This window comes from Phycodurus eques, chromosome 6, assembly GCF_024500275.1.
Source record: "Phycodurus eques isolate BA_2022a chromosome 6, UOR_Pequ_1.1, whole genome shotgun sequence".
Lineage (NCBI taxonomy): Eukaryota > Metazoa > Chordata > Actinopteri > Syngnathiformes > Syngnathidae > Phycodurus > Phycodurus eques.
In genome coordinates, this window is record NC_084530.1 from 16,758,961 (window position 1) to 16,785,715 (window position 26,755).

The 26,755-nt window shown below is 41.4% G+C and overlaps 2 protein-coding genes across 4 annotated transcripts; one reads left to right on the forward strand and one right to left on the reverse strand.

Moving 5' to 3' along the window:
• On the reverse strand, window positions 1-14,095 carry pus10 (pseudouridine synthase 10). Of its 3 annotated transcripts, XM_061680356.1 has the most exons (18): window positions 13,941-14,095; window positions 13,393-13,523; window positions 12,333-12,557; window positions 11,882-11,968; window positions 10,348-10,382; window positions 10,164-10,278; window positions 8,017-8,078; window positions 7,876-7,921; window positions 5,788-5,852; window positions 5,638-5,723; window positions 5,412-5,537; window positions 4,552-4,608; window positions 3,947-4,023; window positions 3,815-3,870; window positions 3,584-3,701; window positions 2,210-2,352; window positions 1,819-1,918; window positions 1-439 (listed from the first exon to the last, which is right to left on the reverse strand). In XM_061680356.1, the coding sequence occupies exons 2-18, from the start codon at window positions 13,516-13,518 to the stop codon at window positions 401-403; spliced, it is 1,563 nt and encodes a 520-aa protein (XP_061536340.1). In that variant the 5' UTR covers window positions 13,519-13,523; window positions 13,941-14,095; the 3' UTR covers window positions 1-400. The 3 variants fall into 3 exon arrangements, with proteins under 3 accessions (XP_061536340.1, XP_061536338.1, XP_061536337.1); XM_061680354.1 differs by lacking the exon at window positions 1-439 and having other exon boundaries at window positions 1,329-1,918; window positions 13,393-13,520; XM_061680353.1 differs by lacking the exon at window positions 1-439 and having other exon boundaries at window positions 1,329-1,918.
• A 681-nt stretch (window positions 14,096-14,776) lies between these two features.
• Window positions 14,777-25,763, forward strand: cct4 (chaperonin containing TCP1, subunit 4 (delta)). The gene is made up of 13 exons (XM_061680520.1): window positions 14,777-15,065; window positions 15,499-15,551; window positions 15,631-15,720; window positions 15,808-15,916; window positions 18,220-18,484; window positions 19,295-19,427; window positions 19,500-19,639; window positions 19,723-19,819; window positions 21,229-21,339; window positions 21,406-21,536; window positions 24,116-24,350; window positions 25,459-25,572; window positions 25,653-25,763. The coding sequence occupies exons 1-13, from the start codon at window positions 14,948-14,950 to the stop codon at window positions 25,665-25,667; spliced, it is 1,611 nt and encodes a 536-aa protein (XP_061536504.1). The 5' UTR covers window positions 14,777-14,947; the 3' UTR covers window positions 25,668-25,763.
• Window positions 25,764-26,755: the final 992 nt, after the last annotated feature.

Consider the following 26,755-nt stretch of genomic DNA (forward strand, 5'->3'; position numbering starts at 1 on the left):
AATTATTATGACTCAAAAGATGGCGTGAAGCACAAATGTTTCTTTCTTTATTTTTTTTAATCTTTAATCCACACTGAAAGTTTTGACATTCCCACTGGACTGTTGCAAGCATTTTCCCACTTGGTGTTAAACTGTTAGTACCCCCCCCCCCCCAAAAAAATAAAAAATAAATCCCTGCAAAATAAACAAACCTTCTAGCACTACCATGAGTCAGAACAACCGATTTGGACTGGACCTATTCTGACTGGATTCATGTCGACTGGACCTGTTCTGACTAGATCTGTTTGGGCTCTGTTGCTATGGACTGTATCCATGTGGACCAGATCCATTTGGATTCTGTTGGTGTGGACAAGACCTATTCGGACCGGACTTGTGTGGACTGTGCCGGTGTGAGTGGAGTTCAGTCTGACAGGGCGGGAGGCCAGTCCACGTCTACGGACTGAGAGACAGAAAACAGGAAGACAACATTATTTGAACAAGCAGAAGAAGAAAAGAAAAAAAATCTGAATTTTAGAAAAAACACTTTATTCACGAAAGAAAATTAACAAAAAGATTTCCCCCACCGCTCCCATTTTATAGTGGGCAAATAAATGTTTGAAAATAAATATAGCTTTTTTATTTTTAACTATTTCGTACTGTATATAACTTTCAATAGTACAAATAAATGCTTGTCTTTTTGTTTAAGCATACATGTTTTTATTTGTGTTTGTTATGGCCATTGTTGCCCCCAGACAAAGCATGCAAATCATCTGGAGAGAAACAAAAATCTCACGATATGTATTTTATTAGGCGGCACGGTGGGCGACTGGTTACAGCGTCAGCCTCACGGTTCTGAGGACCCGGGTTCAATCCCCGGCCCCGCCTGTGTGGAGTTTGCATGTTCTCCCCGTGCCTGCGTGGGTTTTCTCCGGGCACTCCGGTTTCCTCCCACGTCCCAAAAACATGCATGAATTGGAGACTCTAAATTGCCCGTAGGCATGACTGTGAGCGCGAATGGTTGTTTGTTCCGTATGTGCCCTGCGATTGGCTGGCAACCAGTTCAGGGTGTACCCCGCCTCCTGCCCGATGACAGCTGGGATAGGCTCCAGCACGCCCACGACCCTCGTGAGGAGAAGCGGTGAAGAAAATGGATGGATGTATTTTATTATTGGGTTTGAAAAATGTTAATTTACTTTTTACTTAAGTACATTTATAAGTGTGTAGTTTTGTACTTTTACTTAAGAGAGTGGCTTCAGAACTTGCACTTTTACCAGAATTGATTTTTGCACAAATATTAGTACTTTTACTTAAGTACTGAATACCAGTACCTTTGACATCTCTGACTAAGAAGCACTGAACTTTGGTTCATTTTGTTGGGACACTGCATAAAATCTCTTCATAACTGCACATCTCTAAAAAAGTATTCAAGTTTCCTGTGGTCTTGTAGAATAAAAACCTCAGTGCCACAGTCACCTTCACATTACACTTCCACAAGGCCCAAGTTAGGGCCCGAGTGCAATTTGTCTCTTCGCTTTATAAACAGCTAACTTGGCAAACCTGATTGAAAAAATTAAGAGCTGGCACTTCAGTTTTGTGTCCCTTGTGTTTGGCCCCACAACTAAACATCGAACCAAAGAAAACATACCGAAAAAGGTTAAAAACCCTCATAATAAGAGTCAAGAAATGTTTTCGTCACTTGACAAAAACATGGAAAAGACGTTCATACAAATCACCGAATGGACACTTGTTAAAAATAGCAGGATTCACAACAGACGAAAAAGTATAATTGGAATAGCACAGGAAGAGGAAGAAGCGGAGGAATAATAATAAGAGTAGTACCTGTACGTCTAGTTCTAGTATGTCTGTGTGCGTGTCTAGCAGCTGACACAAGTTTGGTTTAGTACGCCCGAAGTCTCCATGAACAAATTCTTTGATGTAGCTAATGGGACCACTTCAGGAGAACAACATCAAAATTGGCATCAAGTACGCAGCGCAACAGTTGGGAGGCGAAGTCAGGAGGCAGTCACGAAGGCAAAGTCAGGAGGTAGAATGAGGAGGCAGAGTCAGGAGACAGCAGAGGCTGGCAACAGAGTTAGCGACAAAGTCGGCTGGCAGAATTGGAAGGGAGGAGGTAGAGTCTGGAGACAGAGTCAACAGGTAGAGCTGCAAGGCAGAAGGCAGGAGGTGAAGTCAGGAGACAGAGTCTTAAGGCAGACTATTGAGAGGATACGTTCCGGCCTGCGTCTTGAGGCTGAGCTGGAAGTGGTGTTGATCCAGTAAATTTGCGCTCATGCTGTGGATAAGGCGCTGGCGCACGGCCAAAGTGCGACGGTGCAGAACCCTCAGCGGAGTCTTCTGGTCCACCCTCAGGTCCTCGAGGACAAAACACAAAACACCTTCAAACGTCAATGCAAGGTCTTTGCTGTGTTTGTAAACAATTGTCAACCTCCATCTTGCCAAAATTTTGGGTATGTCAACTAACATTAACCTCTTCTACGTTTTGCGTTGCAAACAAATGGTAAACTATGACATCTGGATATGGCAACAATTGTTGTCCACATTCCACTTTTGACCACAATTGTCAACCTAGATTTCATCCATGTTGGTCAACAATCGTAAACCTTGATGTCATCCATATTTGTAAACAATCTTGACTCAAAAAACAATTTTGTTCATGTTTGACAACAATCGTCAATCTCATCATCATCCATGTTTCGTGTCAAACTTAATTCCTCCATGTTTGTAATCAACTGTCATCTACGTTTCACTTTTGTCCACAATTGTCAAACTGCTAACGTTGATGTCTTCCACATTTTGTTGGAAACAAATGACAAACTGTGTCACCTAATTTGTCAACAATTGTCCACGTTTGACTTTTGACAGAAATTGTCAACCTTGATGTCATCCATGTTTGTCAACAATCGGCAACCTTTATTTTAATGTTACGTTTGTCAAAAGTTATCAACTTCAATGTCGTCCACGTTTGTGAACAATCGTTATCCTTGATGTCCATGTTTGTAAACAATCCCGAATCAATCACCAATCTTGTTCGTGTTTGGCAACCATCGTCAATCTCAACATAATCTATGTTTCATCTCAACAATCGTAAACCTTAATGCCTCCATGTTTATAAATAATTGTCATCTACGTTTTGCATTTGTCCACAATCGTCAAGCCTCAACGACATCCATGGTTGTCCATAATCATCAACCTCGATGTTGTCCATGTTTCACATTTGTCAACGATCGTTAAACTTGATGGCAGCATGTTTGTTTGTAAACAATCGCCATCCATGTTTCACATTTGTAAACAACCGTCAGCCATGTCATCGTCCACTACAACAAATGGCAATCTTGATGTCTATGTTTGGAAACAATCTTGATTTAATAACCAATCCTGCTCATGTTTGGAAACAATCGTCAACATCGATGTTGTCGAAGGTTCATGTTAGTCAACAATCGTCAACGTAATGTAAAAAAAAAAAAAAAAAAAATACATTTGGATTTTGCCCCATTTTTTTTAACGACCGTCAACCGTGCCGTTATGAATATTTGTCACCAATCATCAACTTCAGTGTAGTGCACGTTTGTCAACAAAGGTCCACCTTGATGTGGTTGATGAAGGCGATGTCGTCTTTGTGGATGGACTTGTGTGTCCACACCAACGCTTGGTATGACTTGGTCTTCTCCTCCTCGCCCTCCTTCATACGACTCATGGCGTCTCTGCACGTGCGCGCGCACACACACACGTCAACATACACTTTGACAGAAGCATTGGGACAGCTCCAGGAAGTGAAACGTGAGTTATAAAGGAGACGTTTGCTTGTCGTTTGTACCTGCTGACCATCTGTAGATCTCGGACTCGGATCTTGTCTGAAGATGCGTTGATGCTCTGCAACACAACCTGGGTTAGTCAGCACCATGGCAACACACACATACAAGCACACTCACACAAAGTGCCGCAGCACCTGCTGGACGTTCTTCATGTTCTCCTCGCTCAGTTTGCTCTTGTGGGGGTTCAGCAGTTCCAACGCAAATGGTCGACCTGGAACAGGAGGAAGAAGAGGAGAAAAATGATGATGGAGAGGAGGAAAAGGAAATTGGAGAAGAGGAAGAAGAAAAGGGAGAGGAAGTTGCAGAAGAGTTAGGCAATTAGGAAGTGGAGGATGAGAAGGAAGAAAAGGAGGAAGAGGAAAAGGAAGTTGAGGATGAGAAAGAAAAGGGAGAGGAAGTTGAAGAAAAAGAGGAAAAGGGAGGAGCAGGAGAAGAGGAAAGGGAAGAAAAAGGATGGGGAGGAAGATAAAAGGGAAGAGAAATATGAGGATGATGAAGCAAAAGAGAAGGAAGAAGAGGAGGAGGGAAAATTGAGGAAGATGAGGAAATGAGAAGAAAGGAGAGGGGGGAGGAAAGGAGGAAGATAAAAGGAAAAAGACAGGAGAAATAAGAGGATGATGAAGAAAAATGAGGAAGAGGAGGGGGAGGAAAGGAGGAGAAAGAGGAAGAAGAAGGAGTGTTTGTCATGGACATGAGGATCACTTGTTGTTTGGTGCCACGTCGCGTTGGTGTTGTTTACCATTTCCCAGGGTGCGAACGTCCACGTCTTCACGGCCGGACGACGAGAAATTAAATCCTACAAAAAAAGCCCCCCCCCCCAAGAACAACAAACAAAAGAAAATAAAAACACAAAGATTAGATTATTCAGCTTGTGCTTGTGGCAGTGAGGACGAGGACAAAGAGTCGTCGTGTTTGTAAACAATTGTCAACCTCCGAGTCTGTTTCATATATGTAAACAATCATTCCCAAAATCATCGTACTCAGTGTTGTCCATGTTTCACGTTCGTCTACAATCAACACCTTCACTGTCCGTGTTTGTCAACAATCGTTAACCTTGATGTCATCCATGATTCATGCTTGTCAATAATCAAAAATTTTAATGCTGTCTGTTTCACATTTGTAAACGTGTTACCTTCAATGTGCATCAATGTTTGTAAACAATCATCAACCTCAATGTTGTCTATGTTTCTGATTTGTCAACAATCATTACCTTCACAGTCACCCATGTTTGTCAACAATTGTCAATTTCAATAGCTTCCATGTTATTAGTTTGTATACAATTGTTAGCCTCAATGTTATCCACGTTTCACGTTTGTTAACAATAACCAACCTCAATCTAGTCAGTGTTTCATGGTTGTAAACAATCGTTGCCTCCAGTGTCGTCCATGTTTGTCTACAGTCAACTTTAATGTCATCCACGCGTCATGTTTGACAACAATTAGCAACCTTGGTCATCCATCTTTCTCCTTTGTCGTCCGCACTTGTCAACATTCACCAAACTCAATCTTGTCCCTGTTGTACGATTGTTAACAATCGTCAACCTCAGTCACCTGCATTTTCTCAACAATTACCAAGCTGGAATTTGTTAACAATGTTCACCGTGTGCTCTGAAGGCAGCAAGAATGGGCGTGGCGATGAGCTCCTCTACAGACGACTCCATCCGCCGCTCGCCATCGATGAGCCAGGGTGTCTGCGGCAGGCTGCGGCAGAACTTGTTGTAGCGCCCTGACGGCCGCCGCCACGCGAAAACACACGATGTTACCCGCACACAAAAAAAGAAGCTCCACAGGGCACACACAACTTTCATGCGTGTACAAACACTTACCCGCCACAAAGACGGACATGTGAACACACTGGACATCCTGCGGCGTGCAGCTGGTGCCTGGACGGGACGGCGGACACGGCGAGTGTCTGACACGCAAAACAACACAATTTCAACAACTTTTTGTACGCACTAATTTTATGGTGGACTTACTTCATAAATTTGCTATCAGGGATCTTCTCCAGAGCTTTCACCACCGCCATCCGGGTAAACACTGACTGCACACACAGTTATGAATAATTGTCAAACATGATGTCATCTTTCATGCTAGTCAACAATCACCAACTCAAAGATGCCCATGTTTTGCATTTGTCAACAATAACACAATATCGACATTTAATGTTTGTCAACAATCGTCAGGCTTGGAGTTGTCCATATTTAATGTTTGTCAACAATCAGTGTTGTCTAAGTTTGTGTTTGTCAACAATCGGCAATGTCAATGTTTTCCACATTTCATTTTTGTCAACAATCAGCAACATCAATTTTGTCCACATTTCATATTTGTCAACAATCGTCAGCCTTAATATTGTGCATATTTCATGTTTGTCAACAATCTGTGTTTTCCGATTTTGTCAACATCGATGTCACCCAAATTTTCTTTGTCAACAATCGACAACCTCATGTGTCGTCCATATTTCATATTTGTCAACAATCAGCACTGTCCAAGTTTGCCAACATGGATGTTGTCTATGTTTTATGTTAGTCAACCTCGATGTCCAAATTGTGTTTGTCAAAATCCGTAAATCTCAATGTCGTCCACGTTTCATTTTTTTGTCAATCCTCAACCTTGATGTCGTCCATACATCATGTTTGTCAACAATCGGTGTTGTCCAAGTTTGTTAATATCGGTTGCACTTGTCAGAAATCATCAACCTCAATGTTATGCATGTTTGTATACAACGCTCAACCTTAATGTTGTCCACATTTGCGTTTGTCAACAACTGTCAACTTTGAAGTCGTGCATCACCCTTGATGTCATCAGTTTGTCAAAATCATTGTTGCTCATGTTTTGCATTTGCAAACAATCAGCAACTTCAATGTTCTCCAAGTTTGTAAACAATCAGCAACCTCCATATCCACGTTTCATATATTTCATCAATCGTCAACAACCATCAACCTTGATGTCACCCATGTTTTCATTTTGTCAACAAACGGCACCCTCGATGTCACCTATGTTATCTTTTTGTTGACCTGGGGAGCATTCCGGCAACCAGGTTGAACATTTTCTTAATCTAAACCTGAGTTCTGACTTGACCTCCCCTGAACTTGAAAACTGTTATCATTCAGGTTCAGAACAGCTGATCCGAATTAGTTCAATGAAGTCTAGGTATGTTCACCTTGAGCTAAGATCATGCACAGCCACAACCAAAAGACATCCTCAATGGAGTCCCGATATGTCGATTGACCATGGAAAACGATAGAAACATTTCAAGTTACTTACTTCCCCCTTTGAATTTGAGGTGCTAATCCGGGCGTTTAGTGATATGAGAATATTCATTCATTCATCTTCCGTTCCGCTTATCCTCACTAGGGTCGCGGGCGTGCTGGAGGAAAGTGGGCGGTTTTAGCCAAATATGGACAAAGCAGATAATTGGTGGTTGATGATTTTCAGTTCAGCATCTAAAAAGTGTACCTTAAAGAAGTTGAATTAAATATTTAAAACATCATTCCGGCAGTCAAGGCATATGTTGCTCGGCCATTTTTGGACCTCACTCAGATTGTATTCATCCTAGTTTACATTTATTAATAAAGTTGATATTCATTTAATATTCAACACAATTTGATTTACATATGTGTGTCATTGATTTGTAGACGAAAATCTAACGGTCTAGATGAATACACAGTAAATAGCACCTCCAAAAACTAACATTTCATTTGTAATCAGCCAACAAAAAGACATTTTCTGCAGCAGCAGTGATGGAATATGCATGACGTGTCCCATCCACATTACATTTGGAAGACAAAATGACATCCAATTAGACTACAGAGGGTGAGCAAAACCTTTTGTGCTGAAGGGCTACATTGGCTTTTTTTTTTTTTTTTTTTTTAAATGCACATTTGTTTTTTTTCAATGCAATTAAAATGAGCATCAATTAACCGCAGATTTTTGCTATTTTTGCCATGTATCTGTCCTTAATGAATTCCAGAGCTATAGGTCAGATCATTTATTAAGATTACGTGAACTCAACCATCCAAAGCAGTCATGAGTCCATTTATCGTGAAATGTTGATTGAGTTTCACCTGTTTGTTCTTGGTGGGTTTGAAGCAGTCGGGACAAGTTGATGCACTAAAAGAGAAAATTGAGTCATTCTTCATTAAAATCTCAAAACATTGACGTAGCACACATTAAGACGCTGCCACAGTAATGGGGTCACAACTCACAGGAAGTGGCAGTCGGCATCCGTTTCCGGATGAGTGAAGCCCACGCTGACCTCAAGCGCACTCTGAAAACAAACACCCACAGAAAAAGTCCATCCATCCATTTTCTGAGCCACTTCTCCTTACAAGGGTCGCGGGAGTGCTGGAGCCAAACCCAGCTATCATCGAGGAGGAGGCGGGGTACACCCGGAACTGGTTGTCAGCCAATCGCAGGGCACATACAAACAAACAACCATTCGCACGCACATTCACACCTAGGGGCAATTTAGAGACTTCAATTAACCTAGCCTGCATGTTTTTGGGATGTGGGAGAAAGCCGGAGTGCCTGGAGAAAACCCACGCAGGCACGGGGAGAACATGCAAACTCCACAGAGGCAGGGCCGGGGATTGAACCCAGGTCCTCAGAACTGTGAGGCAGACGCTCTAACCACTGTGCCGCCTTGTTCATATCAATTGCATGCATTATTTATTTTTTTATTTTACTAATATTGTGAAATTTCTCCCAGTCCACATCTTGAAAACACCCCTTTTCGTTCTCGATCACACTTTTTTCTACATTCACAAAAACTTCAATGGTCACCTCCTACCGTTGCTGTCTTAATAACATCACATTCACACAAACCAGCCAACTCATCTGATACGATTGCTGTTTCTGATCCTGTCGTCATATTCTTGTTCCTCCCCCATCATTCAAACAGTTTTTTTTAATCATCATTATTGCCATCCCATAATGAACTATCCGCATTAAAATCCCCACACCATACTATCCTAGCTGTCATATACATCACCAGTTCATCCAACAATTTAAGTGTAAGCTTCTTACACAGAGTATAATCATTTATTATTTTAATAATACTTTATTTTGTAACCATTTCTATATATTCAAATTCTATACTTTTCAGTTCTATATTGTATACCTTGTTTTATAAAAATCGCACATCCCCCTCACCTACACTCCTCCCTATATCTTCTAATACTCTGATATCTATTAATTACAAAATCTAATGCTGGTTTAAGCAATGTTTCCTGGACACGGATAGCTTCTTTTCAAGTTCTTTAATGAATCCTTTTTTTTTTTTTGTCCATTAGCTAATACATTTTTCTGTTGAAGTAATTATAGTAGTTTATTAAGAAACGTTATTTCTGTTTGTATTTTTGTGTGTTTATTCTTCAAAATATATTTAACTTTTTAAAAAACAACAAGAAAATGTATACATTTCTTGTGAAAAAAGCCCATTTTTCTAAAATGAGTTGGATTTTTTTAAAAGAAAGTTTTTTTTTTTGAGAGAATTGTTTCTTTTTTAAATCCTACTTTTTTTTTTTTTTAACCTGTCCTGTTTAGCTGCATGGCCTTGCAGAATGGTGGATCTGTATGCCTTTTGTACTGGAACAGTTTTGCTGTGCAACGAGGGAGTTTGAAATACTCCCTCTGCTTATTTTTTTATTATTCTGATGCCTATTAAAAATGCAGCAAGACAGAAAAGGTTTTAGGGGATAGACAGGGGGACAAGGGAAATAGGGGTGCGAACCACAGCAGAACAATAGTGAGACAATACTTCATATTTGATTCAAATCCTACTTTTTAAAAATAGCTTTTTTTCAAGAATGCTTTTTTGCTATTTTTTTCAAGACATTTTTGTTTGTATATTTTTGCATTTTCTTTCTTCAAAAAATATTTTTTTTCAAATATGTATCTGTTCTTTAAAAAAGAAATGTTCAAACTTTGCTACAAAAATTATTTTTGACGAAGAAAATATTCTTCGATTTTGTCTTTTGGGGGAAAATATTTTTGTACTTTTTTTCCCTTGTAAGGAAAGTTAAAGATGTGATTAGGGGCTATAGAAGTAAACTTGAAAACTTGATAAAGAAGAGATACATACAATCTTCTTTAAACTTATGTCAAGGTACCACTGTATTTCTATTATTTCTGTGGAAGGTCAAGCTTAAAAAACGTTTGTATAAGGGGGAAAAAAAAAAATCCAAGAAGGGGAAGAAAAAAGGAGCAAAACTTGTCATTCTCATTTGCTTTTCTACAAGTGAAGGGGAGAAAAATCTATTAGAATGGTGTTTTAGTATGGAAAAAAATCAGAGATTATATTTTTAGGGCCTACTTGTGCAGGTTCAACTTCACCACTCAATCCATGCCTCACCTTGGCTACCACGGCAACGCCGGCCAGCTCGTGGGCCAGCAGGCCCTGCATGATCCACCTGAAGGCCTCCTTCACCTGGATGACGTCATCGCGGCCCAGCACGCCACACTTGGCCCTGGCGGGTCATGTGACTACTTGTCAAAATCATGTGACATCAAGTCAAACTTTTGAAAAACGCCTCTACCTCACTTGCTCCTTCACGTGAAGCCAACACGAGTGCTGCGGATTTAAACAGATGTCAAGGTAGCACAAACACACAAACAGTTGCAAGAAAAAGTATGTGAACCCATTGGAGTGAGTCATCTTGACAGCACGGCCACTCCGAGGGAAAGTAGCAGTAAGAGTGTGGAATTTCCAGACAATCCATTTTATGCTACATTACACACTGGATGCGAAATGAACTTTAGACACGCGTGCCTTTCACAAGTTTGATCGCGGGAGTATTTTATACACACTGAATGCGCATTCGCTTTATTTGCGTCACATTTAATGCTCCTCCCACCTCAGTCCTCTTCAGCGGGTCATCGGCGCGCTCGCATCCGAAGACGGTGTGCTCTGAGTGGTCACATTCAGCACAAGTAACCCCGGTTGGTTCCTTTTTTAAAAAATTGATTTTGCACTTGCTTAAATTACTCCCCTTTCCAGCCCCACCAGCTCTCGCGGATGCTGGATAGATCATCCATTTTCTACCGCTTATCCGAGGTCAGTCGCGGAGGCAGGGACGCCCAGACTTCCCTCTCCCCAGTCACTTCATCCAGCTCTTCCGGGGGGATCCCGAGGCGTGCACAGGCCAGCCGAGAGACTACGTCTCTCCAGCGTGTCGTGGGTCGTTCCCGGGGTCTCCTCCCGGTGGGACGTGCCTGGAACACCTGACCAGGGAGGCGTCCGGGAGGCATCCGAATCAGATGCCCCAGCCACGTCATCTGGCTCCTCTCAATATGGAGGAGCAGCAGCTCTCCTCTGAGATACTCCCAGATGACTGAGCTTCTCACCCTATCTCCCTGAGGAGGAAACTCATTTCGGCCACTTGTTCTAACGACCCACAGTTCGTGACCATAGGTGAGGGTAGGAACGTAGATCGACCGGTAAATTGAGAGCTTTGCCTTGCGCCTTAGCTCCTTCTTCACCACAACGGACCGATACAAAGTCCGCATCACTGCAGACGCTGCACCGATCCGTCTGTCGATCTCTCATTCCATTCTTCCCCCACTCGTGAACAAGACCCCAAGATACTTGAACTCCTCCACTTGGGGCAGTATCTCATCCCCGACCCGGAGAGGCACGCGACCCTTTTCCGACTGACCATGGTCTCAGATTTGGAGGTGCTGATTCTCATCCCAGACGCTTCACACTCGGCTGCGAACCGCTCCAGTGAGAGTTGGAGATAACGGCTTGATGAAGCCAACAGAACCACATCATCTGCAAAAAGCAGAATCTATCTGCACTGTCAATTTTAAATAATGTCTTGTTTTTGAATAAATGTGTGGGAATTGAAAAGATGTTTTTTTTATCTGCTACATCGATTGATTGCAAAAATAATTGACATTATGTTTTTGTGTGGTATTAGTTTAAGTAGACTGTTTGTCTATTGTTATGGCTGAGATGAAGATCACATTTTACGACCAAATTATGCAGAAATCCATTAAAAATGGTTCACATATTTTTCCTTGCAACTGTATTTATGCATATGCTGTAGATACACGCACGCACACACTGACCTCCCGCACACACATCTGAGCAGGGAGCGAGATGGACAACACTAAAGTGTCCACCTCGTACTGTTGCTTCTTTACGGTGTCTGCGATCTGTGAAGACATAAAAAGCCAACCTTTCTTCATTTCAACATTTTCTTTTTCCCTAATATTGGCTCATTAAAAGGTATTCTTTTTTATTATACATTCGAATGTACATTTGAGAAAATAATTGGTTAATTGATTCTAATTAAATAGTAATAAAATAAAAATAAAATGAATTACTTAGAAAAGAAACCATTATACATACACATTTGAACTATTATATATATATATATATATATATATATATATTATTATCTTTTTTTTCCCCCAGCCCTGGTCGAAAGTTACATTTTTAGCACATGAATGAGAAGTGCCACCTCAGTGACAACTAGGTGTGTGTGTGTGCGTGCGTGATTGAGTGCGTGCGTGTCACCTGTACAGCTTGGCTGACATCACTGAGGTGCTGCAGGACGCCCAAGCACACCATGCACACACTCGAATCCGGCGCCGGCTCCTCGGGTTCCAGCTTGCTTCTCTTACTCGCGGGTTCTGACACTGTCGCATTCTGGGAATTGTTGTTTCCCTCCTCCACTGTGGATTCGGAAGATTTGCGGTCCTCTGGAGTGCTGATGAATGCTTGAAGCTGCCGGAGGGTTTCCTGTTTAAGAGCAAACACAATACAGGGTGGATCCATTCCTGCCATACATCAGCATCATATTGGATGTCGCAGAACTTTTACTGCAACTTATGCAAGTCAACGGAGAAAACTTCACAAAGTGTGTGTGTGTGGGGGAGGGCTTAATGCCGCTAAGTGCAACGATTGCCCGCTTAATTTGTCTCTCGTTTTCATTTCACTAATTATTACACACACAGAGTAATGTGCAAATGTTTTATTAACTTTTCTATCTATCTATCTATCTATCTATCTATCTATCTATCTATCTATCTAATCTATCTATCTATCTATACCCTGTTTATAGCATAGACATATGAAGATACTGTATGTGCAAAGTTAAAAAGCCCAGACTCCTTTGAAGAGGATCGTATAGTAAAACAAACTATCATTAAAATAAAGCACAATAATTGAAGTAGTAATGATTTATACATGTTCTGTTTGGGACTATGATTCTAAATAGGTAAATTGGTTTGTTTTGCAAGTAAATAATTAGCAAAATAATGTCAATAATCATAAACGATACTTTTATATGGTGGTGGTATGCTTATGTAATCATTTTTAAATGTATGTTAATCATATGGTTGTCATAATGCTCAAAATTAAGCGGGTTTTCCCTGGGGAAGAAGGTTAGGAGCCCTCACTATAAGAGCTGGGTGCTGGCCCCCGTAGTCGAACAAATGATCAAATATAAGTAAAGCTCTCACTTTCAAAAAGGTTGATGACCCCTACTCTATGCATGCATGTCTATGTATTTATTCAATATGTATGATCTAAGCATTCAATCTAGATACTGAATATATGTTTTGGTGGTGTCTACCTGGCGGGTCTGCCTGTAGGCATCCGGGACTCCGATGCAACAGAACCTGAGCACGCAGCGAGCGCAGCAGCCGGACACCAACAGCTTCTGGATGATGACCTTGTCCTTCTCCTTCAAGGGCAACATCTCTTCTTCAGACAGCAAACAACAAAATGAGTTGATTTCATGTGAGAAAAAGATTTGCCTCCGCCTACTAACATCCACATTAAAATTAGGAGCTTATTGTAGGCCGGCAGAGTTCATATATACAGTAAATTGTATTGTCATCCAACTACATTGTTTTGTCAACTATCTAGAAGTTGTTGTTGATGATGAAGTGATGGCGCAATTTTGTATAATAATCGCAATGAACAAGTTCACTAACATCACCATTGTTGTGATTTTTAGGTGCCAACTAAAGAGCGTTGGCTTGAATGACTGATTTTCCCAGGTTTCATTTGCAAAATGAATCCAGTATGATTTCACTTGCATTGTTTTTGACGTGCTAACATGCAGCCTGTGCAGCATGTGTGCGTCACACTAGCCTTATATCAGCAGCACATACTGACCGTCTACGAAAGGCTGCCGAAATGCACGCTCAACTACGACCAGGAGAGAGAACAAATCACACACTTATCCGGGAAGATAATTCAATAATTGTGCGAAAGACTGTTTGAAAGTTGGCTGCTAACATGCTAAGATAATCGAAAGCTGCCTCCTTCTTTCGTCTCACGCCGAGTAGGCAAAGTTAATCGAAACAGAGCGGCTTGTTTTAATTCCGTAATACTCCAACAAAATGTGTTTTTAGTTATTGTTCAATAAATGAGCATTTCTCATCAAATACAGACGTCCACGTTATTCAGAAATGAACATAGTTTAAAACGAAATACAACAATTGTTTTTAGACTTATTAATTCTGTAGTATTAAAATAATAGTGATGGGACGAGTTCTTGTGTTGTATGGTTATTGGGCTGTAAGTACACACATATGTATGGGCCCGTGATTTGGGTACATTTATATAACCCGTTATTGCATTATAATGATTTTATAAGTTAAAATCTATTTAGCGACTAAGGGCTAGGACTAGATTATTTATTTATTTATGTATTTATTTAACTTCCTCTTTCTCCTTTTATCTTACTGCTTTGGTAAACGCTGCCGAACGATGAAATGTATTACTCCTTCTTTCTATTTTCTTTATCTTATTTTATATATTTGTTTTCTGTGTATATGTTCAAATAGAGCATTAAATCCAAAAGTACCATCTGTTGTTTTTTTTCAAATCTTTATTTAACAATAATACAATGATCTCAAATCTATACAATGTACTGTACCGTAAGTAATGTGTAAAATATTGTGCTCGGTCTGTTGTTTCGGTGCTCAGCGAGTACTGTCTGTTGACGTCATCTTTGTGCGCCCTCTTCACTGCTGGCTCTGGAAGCTTCCGAAGTGGGCTGGGTGGACATTTCAAAATCCTCCTCCATCCCAGGTCAAGAGTAGTTGTTTCACCGGCGGGACACATCTGTCCTGTTCTGAAGGTTCCCTCCGACATTTTCCATCGATTATAAAGTTGCGATGCCCGAAGCGATGGCTGTACTGAAGGCTTCAAACGTAGGCAAAAACAAAGGAGGGGTGTATGTGGATCGCGACAAGCCGGCTCAAATCCGCTTCAGCAACATCTCTGCCGCGAAAGGTAATAAAAAACTCACAAAATTCTTAGTAAGAATTGTTCATCTGGTAGGGATTGGCCAAGACAGAAGTCGTCTTTAAGCCCAGAGTTATCGCCATGGGCTGGGCCAGAGACCGTCGCATGTCCCAATGTCGTTAAATTAAAGTACAATTGTTAAAATAATCATTAATGGGAGTCTTGTAATATCTTCTCGAATGCTCGGCCGTCAATGCGTCGTTCATGACGTCATGTTGATTGGTCATGCACAACTGATCTGTTCCAAGGAATCCGCTCTGGGCTCCCAAAAAAACATTTTTTGTTACGTTTTTAATGAATACAAGTACGTTTTTAATTAATACAAGTAGCACTGACTAATTATTGTGACAGGGCTGCTAATATCTCTCATGAAGTGCAATAATTAATAATTGTGCTGATTCATCTGACGCTTGATTGACAGCTGTGGCAGACGCCATCAGAACCAGCCTGGGGCCCAAAGGCATGGACAAGATGGTCAGTGAAGGCATCACGCCAAAACGCTTCAGTGGCTCCTCTGTGTTACAACGCCACCTTCTTATTTTTCTTATTTCAGATCCAGGATGAGAAAGGCGACGTGACCATCACCAACGACGGGGCCACCATCTTGAAGCAGATGCAGGTGCTGCACCCCGCCGCCAAGATGGTACGTTCCTTCCACAGTCCACAGGCATCATTCAGTACTTGCCAGTGTGTGTCTGTCATGGGTGATGGTGTGTACTGTTTGTTGCAGCTGGTGGAGCTGTCCAAAGCTCAGGACATTGAGGCGGGTGATGGCACCACCTCGGTGGTTGTGATCGCCGGCGCCCTCTTGGATGCCTGCTCTAAACTGCTCCAGAAAGGTAGGAAAGGCAATATGTCACTCTTGAGTACTCACCAATACCACTAGTACTTTTGATACATAAAATTTAAATTAACACAATGTCAGATAATTGTAAACAAAGACCTGTATTTCTGATGCACAAACGTGTCAAACTGCTGCAGTGTTGTGCTAACTACTGGTGAGGAGGACTTCGTTGAAGTCAGATTTTCTTACATATCAGTATCAGCAGCTTTCAGGAGTACCCAATATAGTGTTGCACCAAGGACTGATAGCAGTACCGCCCAGAGGTATTTTGACATATACCGTATTTTCACGACCATAGGGCGCACCGTATTAAAAGGCACAGTCTCAGTTACGGGGTCTATTTCTGTATTTAACACATACAAAAGGTAGACCGTATTATTGGGTGCAGACATGGTAAAACATACGCTAGCTTAAGACATACGGTAGCATGCTTGCTCGCCAAAACAATGTTTTTAAAAAGGCAGCGGGAGCAAAACCGAGTTCGGTTGTACTTTATTGAAGTATTTAACAATGTACACGTTGTTTTTTTTTTTTAATCAATCCTCATCCACAAATCCATCAAAGTCCTAATTTTCTGTATCCAAAATGAACAGCTGGCCAAGTTTTTCAACAAACACGCCGGGTTCCCTCTCGTCATTGTCAGTTAGTCCCGTTGCCAGGCTGTTCAGCAATGATGCCTGCTTTCACGAAAGCTCTGACAACAGTCAAAGCAGATACCTTAGCCCAAGCATCCACAATCCATTCACATATGGTGGCGTAACTCGCCCGGTGTTGCCTCCCTGTCTTAGTAAGGCTGTGTTTGCCAGCTGTCATCCATGGCTCCCACGCCGCTTGCAACTTCACTTTGAACGCCCTGTTTACACGGATGTCCAGCGGTTTGTCAAGCCTCCCGGAATGATGGCTGAGTTATTACACTCAGTCGAATGGTGACTGTAGAGATGCTTCTCCCGGCTGTTCTTTACTCATTAATCCATTGCTCGAGTTGGTCTTCCAACTCCTTATAAGACGCCCCGTCCGTTTTGGAGAAAATTTAAGACTTTTACATGCGCCTTATGGTCGTAAAAATACAGTAATTGTGACATTTTCGGGGGTCCTTAGCCAAGCCAAACTGATGTTGTTTTGCACAATGCACACCCAGGAAATGCTCCCAGTCAGTCAAGTGGTAAAAAATATATATATATATATATAAAAAAAACCCGCCGCTATATACGAACTGGGGGCGTGGCTTTAGCGTCCTACTTCACGCACCCTTCCCCTGTCCTCAGCCACATCCGCTTCTCCTCTGTGTAATCAGCGTGTCGGCAGGAAAAAAAAAAAGTCTAGCGGAGCGCTCATCACACAACAACATTTATAGATATTGGAACTCGGTGCACACATAAAGCGCGCCGCATTATAAGGCGCCCCGTCCATTTTGGAGAAAATTGAAGACTTTTAAGTGCGCCTTTTGGTCGTGAAAATACGGTATACGATAATGCAGGCATCAATCTAATTATGTTTTAGAAAATGACTGTTAAGAATGGGGTAATTTCTTTATTTTATTATTTTTCAAGATTATCCTGATATTTTGCATTAATAAAAAGTAAATATGAAAGTAGTTGTTGTTTTGTCAGTTTTCATTCCACTGCTATCGGGGTATTTTAGGCAAGTTTAGTATTGAAGTCAGAATTTTGGTGTTGTGACAACACTAACCCAATACCTTGACATAAGGCCAGTCCGTATTGGTAGTCACCCATCCCGCATAGAATCCTAATAATGACCATAGTAATTTAGGAATATTTTGGGAGAAAAGGTCGTCTTTTTTTGAAGTAAAAAAAAAAAAAGTGTTGTTGAAGTACAAATAAATAAATAAATAAATAATTAAAAGATGCAAACATTTTTTTAAATAAAGTATCGTATTTGTGTAGGAAAAGAAGTAGTTTTCGATCTTTAAAAAGTCTTAAAATATTTTATTTTAATGCCTTCACAAAATTGAATATTTTCGTCAAAGTAAAACTTTAGTGCATTAGTAAATCAATCATAATACTGTAGCCTTTCAATAAAATGTTAACACTCAATTTAAATTGTTGTTAGATTAACATATTTTTGTGTTCAACGACCACAAAAACAGTTTTAAAGAAAAATGTTTTGCCAATGCTTTATGTATGCCAATGTATTTTGCATACTGTAGAGTTATGTAGTTTTAATTAATAAATCCTGCCTTGCAAAATGTTGCATGCATACAGTATTAAATGTTGAATGCATCTTAAATGTTGGATTCATATTCTCCGACATTGGTTGTCTCGTCGTCCACCTTTGCAGGCATCCATCCCACCATCATATCGGAGTCATTCCAGAAGGCGGTGGACAAAGGCGTGGAGGTGCTGACGGCCATGAGCCGGCCGGTGGAACTGAGCGACCGTGAGACGCTGCTCAACAGCGCCACCACGTCGCTGTGCTCCAAGGTGGTGTCGCAGTACTCCAGCCTGCTGGCGCCAATGAGCGTGGACGCCGTCATGCATGTTATCGACCCCGCCACCGCCACCGGTGTCGACCTGCAGGACATCAAAGTCATCAAGAAGCTCGGGTGAGGAGGAAGTGCATGGTATTTGTTAATAATATTAATTTTGTTTGTCTAGTAGCATAATTGCCTCAACGTTTACAGAAGACAAGAACAGGCGCCACAAATTCAACAAACAAGAAGAGTCCAGTTGCCTCAGTTCAACCTTTATGGATTGCAATGACCTGATTGCCTGACAATCTAAACAGATGTGAAGAATAATTTTTTTTTAGCCTGACTTAAGCAATTCTGCTATTAGGAAAATGATGGTAATTAGAGAGAGACTGATGTTGTTTTTAGGGCCAATACCGATTATTAGTAGTGAAAAGGAGGCTGATAACCAATATTCGTTTGCAGTAGGGAAGGGAAATATTGGCGCCAAAATGAATTGAATGATACAAACTCACTCCAACACTTTGTTCACATGGCTTTAAACGTGTTTATTAAACAGCTTTACCAGATGTGCAACATGTTAAGATATTTAATAAATACCTTAGACCAAGGTTGCCAAACTCATTTTTGTTGCTGGCCACATTGTAGTGATGGTTTCCCTCGAAAGGCTGTTGTGACTTTGAATCCATATGATCGTCTCATATTACATATACACAACAAATTGATGGATGACTACTTTTGAAATCAGAAGCCAGTAAATTGGTTTATTAACAAACAACATTTTAAAAAGAGGCTTAGTAACCCAAAAATTCTTGTAGTATCTAAACATTATTAAAAGTGAAGACAATTAGCTATTTTAGCAAAAATATATTAAGTCGATTCACATGATTTGCTCTCGCGGGCCACATAAAATGAAGTAAGTTGATGTGCATTTGTGTGTTTCAGGGGCACCATTGATGACTGCGAGCTGGTGGACGGGCTGGTGCTGACCCAGAAGGTGGCAAGTGCCGGCTTCAGCCGAGTGGAGAAGGCCAAGATCGGCCTGATCCAGTTCTGCTTGTCTCCGCCCAAAACTGATGTGAGTGTCCTCAAATAGCGAGTGGCGTACGTAGCTAAGCCATTTAAACAATGTCGTTTTTGCGTGTGACAGATGGACAACCAGATCGTGGTGTCGGACTATGCTCAGATGGACCGTGTGCTACGTGAGGAGCGCGCGTACATCCTCAACATGGTCAAGCAGATCAAGAAGGCAGGCTGCAACGTGCTGCTCATCCAGAAGTCCATCCTCAGGTAGGATGAAACACCTCGCACATGTAGCAGTATACGTTGGGATACGTGTTGTGACACGTGTTGTTACACTGATGCTGCCCCAGGGACGCCCTGAGCGACCTAGCCCTGCACTTCCTCAACAAGATGAAGATTATGGTGGTGAAGGAGATTGAGAGGGAAGATATTGAGTTCATCTGCAAGGTGAGTGCCTCAGAAACACTCAGTGGACATCCAAAAACCATTTATAAAACTATAGCTATAGTAGGGCTCAGCCATTCAAATTAGGTAAAACGACGACAAAACAAATGTATATCCATCCATCCATTTTCCGTACCGCGTACGAGGATTGCGGGCCTGCTGGAGCCTATCCTAGCTATCTTTGGGCAAGAGGCAGGGTACACCCTGAACTGGTCGCCAGCCAATCGCTGGGTACATACAAATAAACAACCATTCGCACTCACATTCACACCTAGGGGCAATTTAGAGACTTTAATTAACCTACCATGCATGTTTTTGGGATGTGGGAGGAAACCGGAGTGCCCGGAGAAAACCACGCAGGCACGGGGAGAACATGCAAACTCCCCACAGGCGGGGCCGGGGATTGAATTTAGAGTCTTTAATTAACCTAGCATGCATGTTTTTGTCCATCCTCATTTCATTTTCATCATCGTCACGAATGTCTCAGTACATTTGACCATTCATCCTTCATTCAATCATGTGAAGTTTACCAGTACCATTTGCTGAAAAGCAGCCCCACACCATCATGTTCCCACCTCCGAACTTCACAGTTGGTATGGTGTTTTTAGGGTGATGTGCAGTGCCATTTCTCCTCCAAACGTGGATATTATGACATCCAAACAGTTAAATTTTGCTCTCATCTGACCAGACTATATTCGCCGAGGATTTAACTGGATTGTCCAAATGTTGTTCAGCAAACTTTAAATGAGCTTCGACATGCTTTTTTTTTTTTCCCAGTAATGGGGTCTTGCGTGGTGAGCGGGCATACAGGCCATGGCGACAGAGTACATTACTCACGGTTTTCCTTGTGACAACAGTACCTGCTAATTCCAGGTCTTTTTTAAGATTTCCACTGGTGGTCCTTGGCTCTTGAACAACTCTTCTGATTATTCTTTGCACTCCTCTGTCAGAAATCCTGCGAGGAGCACCTGAATGTGGCAAATTTATGGTGGTATGATTGGCTTTCAACTTGCGTATCATGGCCCCAACCGTGCCCACTGGAACGTTTAGAAACTTAGATATGCGCCTGTAACCAATGCCATCGTTATGTTTTGCAACTATTAGTTTGTGATGATAATCTTAAGATTTAAGATTGTTTGACGTGCTTGGTTAGGAAGGCGCAAAATCAGCACAAAAACAGGCCGATTGTCTTTCTGTGTACCGGGCCTAAGTCTTATAAGACAATATAACTAAAACTGTTAAATGCCAGATTTTTTATCTGTATGTGTGGGGTCTGTCACAGATAAAATATATTTTAAGATTTGAAAAGTCTTTAGTGTACCACGCCTAAGGGAAATGGTGTGTTTATTTCAAGGACATATTGTCCAACCCGAATGTAAAGAAATTGTAATTAAAATGTGCCTTTTTTTTAGACAATCGGCACCAAGCCCATCGCCCACATCGACCACTTCACTCCTGAGATGCTCGGCACCGCAGAGATGGCGGAGGAGGTCCACCTGGATGGCTTGGGCAAGCTTATCAAGGTGCGTTGGTGATCACATTGGTGGGGGAAATGAGCCATGCTGCCTCATTGTTCCCGCTGTCCTCAGATCACCGGCTGTGCCAATCCCGGAAAGACGGTGAGCATCGTGGTGAGAGGCTCCAACAAGCTGGTGATCGAGGAGGCCGAGAGATCCATCCACGACGCCCTCTGCGTCATCCGATGCCTGGTCAAAAAGAGGTCTGTTGCCGCACTCTCATTCACACATTCATGCTGGAACTAACTACCAAGATCTTTTGTCGACCAAAAGACCCAGAATTGAAGAGCTCAAATGCAAAACTACACAGCTCCATTCTTTGTGAATTTAATAAAATGGGTTGTTCATTCATTCATTCATCTTCCGTACTGCTTATCCTCACTAGAGTTGTGGATGTGCTGGAGCCTATCCCAGGTGACTCTGAGCGAGAGGCAGGGTACACCCTACACCCTCAACTGGTCACCAGCCAAACACAGGGCACATATAAACAAACAACCATTCGCACTCACATTCATACCTATGGGTAATATAGAGTCTTTAATTAACCTAGCCTGCATGTTTTTGAGATGTGCGAGGAAATGGGAGTACCCGGAGAAAACCCACGCAGGCACGGGGAGAACATGCAAACTCCACACAGGCATGGCCGGATTTGAACCCGAGTCCTCAGAACTGTGAGGCAGATGTGCTAACCAGTCGTCTCACCGTGTCGCTAAAATGTTTTTTTTTCTTCTTCTTCTTCTTCTTTTTTCAATTTTTAGTTCCAGGATATAGCTAATAATAATTATTTGGGGTATTCTGGTGATATGTATTAAGCAGTTAAGAGGTTAATTTGCAAAAAAACCCAAAACAAATTACTTTGATTGGAAAGGTCTTTCAAGTCAGGGGTGTCAGTCATTTTAATTCATGCGCCACATCTACTCCCAATTTGATATAGAGTGGGCCAGACCAGTATATCCGTGCGTGGCCTGATACGCTATAAGTAACGAGAATTCTATTTGTACCACTTTTTTTGGGGTGCACACAATTACAACTACAACCCCAATTCCAATGAAGTTGGGACATTGTGTTAAACATAAATAAAAACAGGATACGATGATTTGCAAAATATGACCGGCCTGTATTTAATTGAATACACTACAAAGACAAGATATTTTATGTTAAAACTGATAAACTTTGTTGTTTTTAGCAAATAATCAATAACTTTGAATTTTATGGCCCGTCGGACCACAGAACACTTTTCCACTTTTCATCAGTCCATCTTGAGGGGCTGGCGGCGTCTCTGGGTATTGTTCATAAATGGCTTTTGCTTTGCATAGTAGAGTTTCAAGTTGCACTTACGGATGTAGCGCCAAACTGTATTTACTGACATTGGTTTTCTGAAGTGTTCCTGAGCCCATGTGGTGATATCCTTTACACATTGATGTCGGTTTTTGATGCAGTGCCGCCTGAGGGATCGAAGGTCACTGGCATTCAATGTTGGTTTTTGGCCTTGCCACTTTCTCCAGATTCTCTGAACCTTTTGATAATATTATGGACCGTAGATGATGAAATCCCCAAATTCCTTGCAAGTGTACTTTGAGGAACACTGTCCTTAAACTGTTCGACTATTTTCTCACGCACTTGTTCACAAAGAGGTGAACCTCGCCCCATCTTTGCTTGTGAATGATCAATTCAGGGAAGCTCCTTTTATACCCAATGATGGCACCCGCCTGTTCCCAATTAGCCTGTTCACCTGTAGGATGTTCCAAACAGGTGTTTGATGAGCATTCCTCAACTTTCGCAATCTTTTTTGCCACCTGTCCCAGCTTTTTTGGAACGTGTTGCAGCCATAAAATTCTAAGTTAATGATTATTTGCTAAAAACAATCAAGTTTATCAGTTTGAACATTAAATATCTTGTCTTTGTAGTGTATTCAATTAAATATAGGTTGAACATTATTTGCAAATCATTGTATTCTGTTTTTATTTATGTTTGACACAACGTCCCAACTTCACTGGAATTGGGGTTGTACATTTGGGAAAATATTCACATTTATTGATTGCAAATCTGGTTTCAAATCAGATGAGCAATCTCAAATGTCATAAAAATTAATGCAATGTCAACAATATTATGTAGCAATGTTTTCATTTATACATGCAACTTAGAGATCACTGTAGATCTGTATATGTGCCTTTTTAAAACATTTTTTTTTATGTACATAAATTTTTTTATCGTAGCCACGTCTGAAATTTGTAGCAAAACAAACCTCATGAAAATCGATTAAATTCAGGAAGTTATGATTTTTTTGTGTGTGCTCATCTCAATAGAAATTAATAGATTGGATGGGGGGCGGGGGGTGTGACCATTGCGGAACTCCTTGTTCAAGTTAGTAAGCACTCTTGTTTTAATCCACTTTATTTTGTGTTCTGCTTGTACTATTATGATTGTCTGATATATATTGAATGTATGTACACACAGAGTATAGAGAAAATGTAATAAAAAAGTGGGGGGGGGGGGAATCGTCAACTTCTATGTATTATTATTTTTTTTTCTGTCCTCTTTGTCTTCAATCCTCTTCTGTCTTGTTATTCTTCCTGAACCTCCTTCAAAGGCGCCCCAGCACATTTCTATCGTGCTGGGGCGTAACAAGTGGAGGCAAATTAACTTTGACGTGTTCCTATTTTCTTCTCACCTGGTTGGTTGTCAGCCTGGCGAGGAAGGGGCATTCACACATGGCAAGATGGCAGCCGTCTTGTTGTTTTGGAACATGATGAAGAGGTTGAACTTTTCTGTGTCTCTGCAGGGCGTTGATTGCGGGCGGTGGCGCGCCTGAGATCGAGCTGGCGGTGCGGCTGGCCGAGTACTCGCGCACACTGGCCGGCATGGAGGCGTACTGCGTGCGGGCGTACGCTGACGCCCTAGAAGTGATCCCGTCCACGCTGGCCGAGAACGCTGGCCTCAACCCCATCTGCACCGTCACCGAGCTACGCAACAGGCACGCCCAGGGAGATAAGATGGCTGGCATCAATGTGCGCAAGGTACGGTATTTACCACTTATCGTGAGGGATACGTTTCAGACACACCCGCCATTAAGTGAAAATCTGCGATGTAGAGAGACCAAATTTAAAAAGCATTTTTAGTTTTCCCCCTCCCACACACTTTGAACACATTTGAAGGTATTAAAACATGCTTACAAATATTTTTAAAAAATAGCTTTTTAAAGTATTCCTGAGGACTTCTTCCTCACTCACTTGCTGTCAAGAAATGGGAAAATCAAAAGACAATTAAACATTGTGTATTTAAACACCAAAATGTTTCACCAAGCCATGGTCTAACAAATGTCTGCTAGCCTAATGCTAACATAATGCAAGAACATCATAGATGATGGGCACAGGCATTCACAGGCTTAATAGACGGGCTAGCGCAAATGAGCATTGATGTTATGGTAATTCTAAACCTTGAACCAAACCATATAATTTCGTCTAGTCAGAGACTGCTAGCTTAGTGCTAACATATAATGCAAAATGTCATAGACTGGTTAGTGTGAATTATCGACTTTGCAGTAATTATAAACCTTCAACCAAACCATATCGTTGCATCTAACGTATGTCCGCTAGGATAATGCTAACATCCATCCATTTTCCATGCTGCTTACCCTCACTGGGGTCGCGGGCGTGCTGGAGCTTATCCCAGCTCCGACTCTGGGAAGGAGGCGGGATACACCCTGAACTGGTCGCCAGCCAATCGCAGGGCACATAAAAACAAACAACCATTCGCATTCACACCTACGGGCAATTTAGAGTTTCCAATTAACCTCCCATGCATGCTTTTGGGATGTGGGAGAAAACCGGAGTACCCGGAGAAAACGCACGGGGAGAACATAGAAACTCCACACAGGCGAGGCTGGATTTGAAGCCGGTTCCTCAGAACTGTGAGGCAGATGTGCAAACCAGTTGCCCACCTAATGCTAACATATAATGCAAAATTCCATCGACAGGGGAGCGGAAATTAGAATAGTGGTGATTGACTGTAATGCCATTGTCATTAGCCTTTTCTCCAAGTGATGTGAAAAAATATATTTTATTGCCCTATCCCTGTCCTGATGTGCGGCTCTTGTTCCTGTGTGGTTGTCTGTTTTTCCCGCAGGGTGGTATTTCCAACATCCTGGAGGAGCTGGTGGTGCAGCCGTTATTGGTGTCCATCAGCGCGCTCACCTTGGCCACCGAGACGGTCCGCAGTATCCTCAAGATCGACGATGTGGTACGACCGTGACCTGCATTTACGCAACATTTACATTCGTTCACACTTCATTTATTTATCGCTGTGCTTTTTGTCTGCAGGTGAACACCCGATAAGGCGCTTGCTTGGCGAGGGTCTGATGATTCGCCAGCTTGTGTTACTGATGCTCTTGATAGGTTGCATAAGTTAATAAAAGACTCTTTGCGATATTACACAGGCGACTCTTATTTCTTTGTTTGAACATCATGTTTAATCTGACATATGCAAATTATCTCAGCAAATATATATTTTTTTCAGGCTTTAATCTTTGTCTTTAATGAGCATAACCACACATTTTAGGATGTGGAAATTCACCTTTACTAAAACAATAAATTTGACAACTGTCACAGGTGGTGAATAAATTTTTTAAAAAAGTTTTAAAATAAATGGCAAGGTGAATTTATTGCGCATTTCATACACAAGGTAACTTCAGGTGCCTTACATGATTAAAAACATTTATAAACAGAGCAAAAGATGTTTAAAAACTGAAAAAATTAGACGGCTTACTAAAAATGTACAGCACAAGAAAGATCATTTAAAAAATTGAAATGTTCAATCATAAACATGAGGGGAAAAAAATAATAGTTTTTGACCTGACTGTTCACACTTGGGGCTTATATGTCACTTCTCTTCGCAACTTCTTATTTGTTGTGTAGCATAACAGCGAAATGCTGCTTCAACATGTTTGCTTCGGAATCTATGCTCCACGATCTGACCTGAGTTCTAAAGGGTAATAGCATAATTGCCCAAGTCATTTTTAACTTAGTGTTACAATAGCAATACAAAAATACCAATGTCCTTGCTATATTTGTTTCTGTGTAGATTGTCAGTCATCCAAGTCATGGTAGTCTGCAAAGGTTGAATCGAGGCAACTATACTTTTGTTGACATTTTTGCACTTATCGCTTGTTTTCTGAAACTTTAAAAAATGACTTGGGCAATTATGTTGTTAGGCTAACTATATGTTACCAAAACATAACATTCAGAACAATTTTAAATTGTATTAAAACCAGGCTATGGTTATTCACGGTTAGTCTTTAAATATTTACACCGTTGTATATACACTGTAGGGATGTTTGATACCACTTTTTTTTTCAGACCGGTAACAAATATTCAAGCTTGAGTACTCACCGATACTGATTACCGATACCACTAGTACCTTTGAT

Coding starts and splice junctions, on each gene's coding strand:
- cct4 (XM_061680520.1), top strand. CDS start 14,948: ATGCCCGAAGCGATGGCTGTACTGAAGGCTTCAAACGTAGGCAAAAAC. Junction 15,552..15,630: donor CCAAAGGCATGGACAAGATG/GTCAGTGAAGGC, acceptor TTCTTATTTCAG/ATCCAGGATGAGAAAGGCGA. Junction 15,721..15,807: donor TGCACCCCGCCGCCAAGATG/GTACGTTCCTTC, acceptor TGTTTGTTGCAG/CTGGTGGAGCTGTCCAAAGC.
- pus10 (XM_061680354.1), bottom strand. CDS start 13,518: ATGTTGCCCTTGAAGGAGAAGGACAAGGTCATCATCCAGAAGCTGTTG. Junction 10,279..10,347: donor CACGTGAAGGAGCAAGTGAG/GTAGAGGCGTTT, acceptor ATGACCCGCCAG/GGCCAAGTGTGGCGTGCTGG. Junction 2,353..3,583: donor CCTTCATCAACCACATCAAG/GTGGACCTTTGT, acceptor TTTGTCCTCGAG/GACCTGAGGGTGGACCAGAA.